The sequence below is a fragment of the Chroicocephalus ridibundus genome, chromosome 6 (genome assembly GCF_963924245.1).
Source record: "Chroicocephalus ridibundus chromosome 6, bChrRid1.1, whole genome shotgun sequence".
Lineage (NCBI taxonomy): Eukaryota > Metazoa > Chordata > Aves > Charadriiformes > Laridae > Chroicocephalus > Chroicocephalus ridibundus.
The window spans coordinates 533,394-542,247 of NC_086289.1; the positions used below are offsets into that span (position 1 = coordinate 533,394).

Here is an 8,854-nt window from a genome sequence, read left to right on the forward strand (position 1 = left end):
GGGTTGTTGAGTGCATTCCTCAGGCTAAATTTGAGCTAAAACTGCTCAGCCATTTTAGATAATGAGATTAGAAAGAAATATGCCCTATTTGTATTTAATTTCATCAACTTCTTTTTTTAAAAAATGTCTTGTATTCCTATTCTTGGAAGCAGCCTAGAAGCTTGGCATGGGTTACATGCAACATTTATGGCATTTATGTCACATACAAGATAATATTGTTTTGATATATCTGAAAATCTGCTAACATTTAGACAAATCCTAAGCTTCTGAAAAAATGTCAGTATGCCTGCACTCAGAAAACAATCGGTATTGTTTAGCAAGTAAAATGCCCAGAGTTGCTGTATATACTGTGGTTTGGAGCGTCTCTGATGGGAGCCTCTGGGCTACTGCACGTTTAGGACACAGACACATCCTCCAGATGCAGGGAAATGGTCTCTTTTTCCCCCTGTAGCACACAGCCGCTGACCCCCAGGCAGCTATGGAACGGAGACTAGACAGAAACCATACGTTACCTGCTTCCTAACTTTTGACTGCTTCATTTTGCCATTTTAATAGCATTCTTTTAAATAGCTTTTACTATCCAGCAACATATCAGATCAAATGATACTCTATAGGCAAGGTGTTGTCCGTATCATAAGTGAAAAAATATCCTAACAGAAAAGTTAATGTGTTTTTATTTACTAGTGTTGCGGTCTGACTTGTTTACTGTTAAAATTCAAGAAAACAAACAGGAAGAAAGCTTGGTAGTTTCTGTCATAATATTTCTTTACCTCTAGGAAAGAAAAACAAACCAAACACATTGGCAGCTGCTCAACACCGGATTAACATTTGTGGCAATATTTTAAGACATTTCAATTCAGTCAAAAAAAATGAAAGCACCGTATTCACTTCTGCATTATTGAAGCAGACTACTGAATTAGTTTAAAGCAAAAACAAAGTGAAAGAGACAGGAGATTCCAGACTCTGAAACCCAAATTCCTCTGCAGTTTGAAGCACCCTGGTAAGCTGGGGCGGTGCTGCTGCCCCCGAACCACTTGTGGCCCTGTGCAGGGAGAGCTGGGGCCATGTGCCCTGTGCCACAGCAAACGCTCGCTCTTGCCAGCTCCTGCCTGGATGCGGCCTCTGCGGCAGCAATGATGTGGAACATGGCCTCAGCTCATCCCTGCCCAGCCGTACGTCCGGATCTCACAGGGATTTCCAGAGAGAAAAGTGTCAGAGTGGTACCTCCCCTCCCTGCACCGGGAGCTAGACACCATTTCCAGAACTGAGGCAACATTTCTGTTTGATCTGGAGAAACTCTAATCGGAATATCTGTTAAAATCAGTGAAAAGATTCAATCGATCGGGCCCCAGACTAGCACAATATTTCAATGAGTCTCTGCTTTTGATGAAAACTACGCTTTTGGCTGCTTCTAGAAAAGGATACCCAGAGAATGTCAAAACACCTTAAAATACAGCTTATGCTCCAACATGGAATAAGAATAAAATGCAACTAAGTAATAATCAGTGAATATTTCTACATAATACATGTAGGGACTAATGACTGACACGTTATTTTCGAGGAAGATGCACTCAGAGAATGTCTCAGTCTCAAAGGACTTCAACCACTCATACGATGATGATCATATAATTTACAAGCCATACTAAAATACTATCAGTCCTGTCCAATTTATAAATAATTTATGAAGGATGTATTTGAAAGATTTGAAAACATGACTGAACTCAACATTTTTCAGATATTTTTAGAAGCATAATCCTCATTTACTGTATTTTTCTAATCACAAGTTGAGTATATAATGATTCATAAACAAGTGATCTTAAAATACCTTTAAGGACCTTGTTTCAATCACAAGATGCCATAAAATTGTTTGGTTTTTCTTATTTTGGAAAATTCTGTAGCACGTACTGTTCAAGGGTTGCCTCTTTTTCCTCCTAACTCAACTCTTGACAGAAAGGTTTCTTTTAGAACCACAACTGCAAGCAAACTGTCCTGTGCCAGTCTTTTTTTTCCTTCCAGCAACAAAACCATTTCTTTGCTCCTGTTAATTACCACACATCGTGATTTGTGGTCTCCTACTTCTGGAGCGAGAAGCAAGGAATTGTCCAAGGACATTAAAAAAAACCAACCTGGTGAGAAGTGAGTTTTGGTGATCATGGCAAATGCACTTCTCAGGGTCATGGTGTACTTTCTTCCTTGCACACTCCATCTGTATCAGTGACGGCCAACTAATCCTTCCAACAGTCAATACCATGTCAGCCAACCATCAAACACAGATGAACGGGTAACCTTCTTTAGCTAAACTGTCCTCCATGGTCACTTTGGAGTGACATAAGGTTTGTAACTGTGGGTCCCTGTTTTCACCTCACCCACAGTCAATAAAGCAGAAATGGTGCAAAACCTATGTGAAAAGACTATCAGGTCTTGCATTTCCAAAGTTAAAAGAGTTTAGAAATTCACTATGTAATATTAATTGGACCTTTCAGTTCATCTGAGTTTTAGTAAACCAAATTAAGCTTATTTGCCACTCTCCTGCACTGAGGTCAACGCCAAACAAAAACATATAAAAGTCTGACTGTTACAATGAAATTACAGTAAGGCAAATAGAAGACAAATACAATTCTTATTAAATTATCTGTATGACCAATGATCTTACCTGTGGTAACCGATTCCAGGGGGAAGAGCTTTAATCTTGTTATACCGGAGATCCAGCCAAACAAGATGTGGCAGCTTTTGAAATAAATCCTCGGGAATCGTTGATATGACATTTCCTTCCAGATGAAAGTACTAAGAGAGAAAAACATAAACATGTTTTAAATTCAGAAAGAGAGGGGCCGTTCCTTAGCAAGCAAAATGTTGAATGTGAAAACTGTAAACTACTCTACATTGTTGTGGAAAGAACACTGTTAAAGGGGACTAAAGGATACACAACTCAATAAAATTACACACGGACTTTTCCTCAAAAAACAGGGATTAAAGATCATAGCTAAGTATCTGTAGCCTTCCACTCATCTGACAAAGCAACTAGCCCTTGACTCCTCTGTGCTATACTTAAGCCAAGGGTATCAGAACTACTCACAACAATTTACTCACCTTTATGTTGGGCAGTCTATATATTTCCTCCGTAAGATGCTTAATATTTTTTCTGCTGACATCAAGAGTACTTGAAGATGCCGACAGACACTCTTCAACAGCTTTCCTGATCTCTTTTGATGAATTAGAACCAGACGAATTTCTCTTTTTGAGATGTTCATCTCCGAAATTATCACCACTGCTGTTAAGCTCTCTAGAATAGCCGTCATCCATTTGTCAGCAAGCCTGGAACACTGACTCAGTAATTCAAATTGATCAGCTGAAGGCAAGTCATGAGCTGAGAAAAACAACAATGTATTCTGGAAAGAGAACAAAGCAAGTTTCTGAAAAGAAATTCTTTGCTGTGAGGGTGGTGAGCCCCTGGCCCAGGTGGCCCAGAGCAGCTGTGGCTGCCCCATCCCTGGAGGGGTTCAAGGCCAGGTTGGATGGGGCTTGGGGCAACCTGGGCTGGTGGGAGGTGTCCCTGCCCAGGGCAGGGGGTGCCACTGGGTGGCCTTTAAGGTCCCTTCCAACTCTAACATTCTACGATTCTATGAATTTGCAGATTATCCCCATTGCTATGTGTTCTTTGTATGATAGAATAGAATCATTTAGGTTGGAAAAGCCCCTTGGGATCATCAAGTCCAACCATCAACCCCACTCTACAAAGTTATCCCCTACACCATATCCCCTAACACGACGTCTAAATGACTCTTAAACACATTCAGGGATGGCGACTGCACCACCTCCCTGGGCAGCCTATTCCAGTGTCTGAACACTCTTTCTGTGGAGACCTTTTTCCTAATGTCCAGTCTAAACCTCCCCATTGCAGCTTGAAGCCATTCCCTCTTGTTCTATTGCTAATTACCTGTGAGAAGAGACCAGCACCAACCCCTCTACAGTGTCCTTTCAAGTAGTTGTAGAGAGTGAGGAGGTCTCCCCGCAGCCTCCTCTTCCTCAAACTAAACAGTCCCATCTCCTTCCATCGCTCCTTATAAGATTTATTCTCCAGGCCCTTCACCAGCTTCGTTGCCCTCCTCTGCACTCGCTCCAGCACCTCGATATCTCCCTTGTATTGAGGTGCCCAAAACTGGACACAATACTCAAGGTGTGGCCTCACCAGTGCTGGGTACAGGGGGACAATCATCTCCCTGCTTCTGCTGGTCACACCATTTCTAATACAAGCCAGGATGGCATTGGCCCTCTTGGCCACCCGGCCACACTGCTGGCTCATGTTCAGGCGCTTGTCAATTAGAAGCCCCAGGTCCTTTTCTGCCAGGCAGCTCTCCAGCCACACTTCCCCAAGCCTGTAGCGCTGTATGGGGTTGTTGTGGCCCAAGTGCAGGACCTGGTACTTGGCCTTGTTAAAGCTCATTCCGTTAGCATTGGCCCATCGATCCACTCTATCCAAGTCTCTCTGTAGAACCTCCCTATCCTCATGCAGATCAACACTCCCACTTAACTTGGTGTCATCTGCAAACTTGCTGATGATACACTCTATGTCCTTATCAAGGTCATCAATAAAGATGTTAAACAGAAATGGTCCCAACACCGAGCCCTGAGGGACACCACTTGTGACTGGTTGTCAGCTGGATTTAACTCCATTGACCACCACTCTTTGGGACCGCCCATCCAGCCAGTGCTTGATCCAGCAGATCGTATGCTCATCCAGGCCATGAGCCGCCAGTTTTTCCATGAGAATTCTATGGGGAACAGTGTCAAATGCTTTTCGAAAGTCTAGATACAAACCAGTCAAATTGTTCTTTATGTGTATACTTGTAATAATAATTTATCATAATACATATTTAAAGGTATAGTAAATTAGAAAATTGCCCATTGGCCCTCGTGGCTACTTTCCCCACATACCACGTCATAAGTAGGACATACATATATCACAGAATCTTCAGAGTTGTGATATATGCAGTAAACAATCTCCCTTCTGACAGCACACTGTCCTGCCAAGTCTCCTGGCTACCCTCTGGGACTGGCCTCATCGATACCTCTGCCTCCCCTTTCTACTAGCCCTTATTCGGGCACCCCACCTGAGTGCGGTGCCAGGCTGGAGGCAGGGAGCGTGGTGAGGCCCTCAGCGAGGCTTTGGGCGCTTTCCCTGCTCACCTCGAAGGACACGGGTCCCACGAGGGACTCGGCCGCTTCAGGCTGAAGCACGGGCCTGCCCAGGTGTCGTGGCTGCTCGGCCTCCTGTCCCCAGCGCTGGGCACAGGCCCACAGGCACTTGCCCCTCATGGCGCTGGCTGCGGGGACATGACGGCTGCCCCGTCGCCCAGCGCACTCACAGTTCCTCCACCCGCGCCCACCGCTGCTCGAGGGAGGGTCTCCCTGGCCCTCCCCACCCAACAGCCAGCGTTGGGCTCCATCCATGCTACCAACCAACACAAAGAAAAGTTGCGGTCTTTGTTGCAGTCTTTGTAATTTCTACTGATTGTAGCGGGTCCTAACAAGGTGCTTAGGTTTTACCTGCAGGCCCGGGTTCTGCCTACCCCCCCACACCGCTCGCTCCGCTGAACCGGCTCCCCAGGCCGGAGCGGCCGCGGGCCCTCACCCGGGCGTGTCCCGGCCGTGGCAGCCCCGCGGAGGCGGCTCCTCCAGGCGAGGGCGGCCGCAGGCTCCGCGATGCCCGCCGCGGCCCCCGTCACAGTCCGCCGAGGCCGGCTCCGCTCCGCCGCCCGCAGAAGAGCGGCAATCGGTTGGAGACGCCGCTCGGCCGCCGCCGCCGCACCGGGCCCGCGTCTCCGCGGTAACGGCCCGCTGCCGCCCGCGGTCGCCCCCCGCTGCCAGCGCCGGCTACGGGCACAGCGGCCGCCGACGGCAGGTCTCCTCCGCCTGAGGGCGCCCGGTGCCAGACGCCCCAGCCGGCGGGTGAATGGGGCCGGGAGGTCCCGGGAAGGTGCCACTGCGGCGGGCTGGGAGGGCCCGCACGGGAATGGGAACTCGCCCGACCGGCGGGGCAGCGAAGGGCGGCAAGTATTGCCCGTCCAAACAGTCCAAGGCCCGCTTGGTCATTTTCCAGTGACCAGAAATACCAGCGTTCTTCAAGCACCTGCCCAGGCCTTGTGGGTCCTCACAACCCATCGCCAGCTGGGTTCGGTGCTGGCCTTCATCTCCCCCTGGCTAGGCCAGCCTCTCCAGCACAGCGCTCCTCCGCTCCTCTCACAGGCTGCTTTCAAAACGTTTTTTTCCTCTGTTTCCCATTATTACAACTTAATTTGTTTGTCTTCCAGGGCCAACATCCACCGCATCCCCGCCTCGATGAAGCAGTTGTGCTGACAGGCCTTCCTCTTCGGGAGGTCAGAGGGAGTGGAGGAGGCGGCTGGGACAGACCCTCTCGGACACCCAGCCCCGGCGGGGGCCGGCCGGGCTGCGGCACCGTCCCCGCAGAGCCTCTGCACAGCAGGGTGAGCAACACCATTAGCCAGGGCTTGTATTGGGCTGAAATAAAATTCGGTCTTAATTAGCATCTCGGTAGAAATCCATTACTGGCACACAAAGAGCGCTTAATCTTACAAATCCAGATAATTATGTTCCCAGTGACCCGGCTGAGTTTGATCAGTAGCACTAGTAGGGTTTAAAATAAAGGAAAATAATTTCAGAATTTGGAGACAGAATTTTTTTTGGAGACAAAATTTCAGAATTTTTTTTCCTGACGTACTATGCATATTAAACTAAATGAGAAAACAAAGCTATTTCAATGGGATTCCTTTAGAAGCTATTTCCTTACAGAAGCTTTTTTTTTTTTAATTTGTAGAAGAGAACATGATACATTTTATTATAGTCTGTAACCTCCAATGCATGTTGTACTCTGTAGGAAGGAGTATCTCACTAGCTGTAAGAGCTAATCACATGGTGAAATGTACAGCCTGGGCAATAATATTTGGAGGCAAACGGGTAAACATCTTGTTAGATTCCTCTGCATATACAGTGTCTTTTGTAGCAAGTACAGCTGGAGACTGGAACATCTCGAACTGCCAGAGAGACTGCATTCCTACAAAGCTTTCATGCCATTAAATTTAGAATTGGCTTCCCCTTGTCTCACTTGAACAATCCCCTGGTTTCGGAACTTCTGACCTCTGAAGACTGTCCAGACAGGAACCGGTTCTGTAATAGAGCATGGTGAACCTTGAAAACTTCCATTTTATAGGAAATCTCCGAATTCTGAAAGAAAAAAACCTGTTGTCCTGCAGTGACCTACAACACTACCATTTTCATGGTGACAGTTGGCTTAAATGCGTAACTAAATAGGTCTAAGTTTTCATGTTGCTTTTATTGTAGGGCCACAAGCTTCTGAAAAATACACCATTACCTGGGCTGAATAAGACAAAGCACCTATTCCTCAGCTTGAGTGCATCTCCGCTTGGAAAATACAGATTCTACTAATTAGACTGTTACTGCTGATTTTAAGAAAAAGCAGGTATGACTAGTAATTGTATTACACTTTTCCTGGAATAGATTTTCTTTGAGGCTACTTAGGTGATTAAATCACAATTATGAGCAATGTTTATAAACCAGAGGGCACAGTTTATGAAAATTAAAAAAGGATCAATGGCAAAGGGGTACTGACAGAAGTATTGCTTTGCATTTGTTTATGCAAAACCCAAAATATTTTAGGATAGTTTTATTTAAGATGATATAAGTAAAAACATTAGGATTGAAGCCAATGACATCATTCCATTAACTAAAGCGGTGGTTATTCCGGGTAGTTTTGATCTCAGCATTGTGTTTAGAATTCTATGACACATTAGTAATGGAGAAGCATTTTCATTGGCATTTTAGGGAAAGTGAACCCGGAAGGATACCCAACCTAGGTAAATCATCTTAAAACAGGACTCTCAATGTTCCTTTTTGAAATCTCCAATTATTATCTCCGAATTATTCCATTCGGCCTCCTCACCTGAGTTCTCTGTGCAGCATCAGCACAGCAACATAACACCTTTTCTTTAACACAACAGTATCTGGAAAGATTTTACCCTAATGAGAAGGCAAAAAGAAATAGTAGATCAAAAGTCAATAAGTATATCCCTCAATGGGTTCATTTTACTTTTAGCAAGCCAGAGTTACAAGCTGCAGTCACAAAGCGCCAGCCGGTATGCATATTTCACTGCACAGATCACCGCCAGGTTGGTCGTTGCATTTTCAGGTTGCTGAGCTGCTCGTGAGTTTTACAGCCTTACCTTCTCAAGTCTTTGGACTCGGAGCTCTTTGGGCCATCCAGTTTCAATACCCAACGCACTCCTTTACAAATACAATCACAACAACAAAAGTATCGTTAAAGTTTGCATGTGAGACAGCAAACAAGCAATATTGGGTATAGATTTGTGGAATAATTACTAAATTGGCCAAGAATACAAAAATACAGCATTGTTCACACATTAAGGAAAGTCATAAAATCAAGAGGCTTCTGAGGTAGAATACAGCCGCAGCTGGCACACGAAGAATGCCACATCTGTGATTCCCTGTACAAGGTTGTTTGCGAAACTACACAAGGGATGGAACGTCCCCATAGCAGATATGGGGACGAGATGGTACTACGGAACTGATAAGCGGCCTGCACGCTACCCGAGCCAACATTTCGTCAAATGTTGATGAAATGCTGTCCTTTTGTGCGAACTTTGCTCACCACAATGTACCAAAACACACCTCCATCCCGGAGGCTATCCGCCCCCAAGGTGTGAACACTCCTCCTTGAATACATTAATCATAATAAAAGTACGTATGACTAAAGTCACTCAAACTCCACTTTGAAGATAAAAAAATAATATAAAAATAG

At 45.6% G+C, this 8,854-nt stretch overlaps 1 protein-coding gene across 1 annotated transcript in view; it reads right to left on the minus strand.

Moving 5' to 3' along the window:
• Positions 1-5,754, minus strand: part of LRRC27 (leucine rich repeat containing 27) — a 29,609-nt gene extending 23,855 nt beyond the window's left edge. The window contains exons 1-3 of the mRNA XM_063338285.1: positions 5,633-5,754; positions 3,091-3,389; positions 2,654-2,784 (exon numbers count right to left, since the gene is read on the minus strand). Of these exons, the coding sequence (XP_063194355.1) occupies positions 2,654-2,784; positions 3,091-3,303 (344 nt within the window). The 5' untranslated portion in view covers positions 3,304-3,389; positions 5,633-5,754. The remainder of the gene's footprint in view (positions 1-2,653; positions 2,785-3,090; positions 3,390-5,632) is intronic.
• Between the last annotated feature and the right edge of the window lie 3,100 nt (positions 5,755-8,854).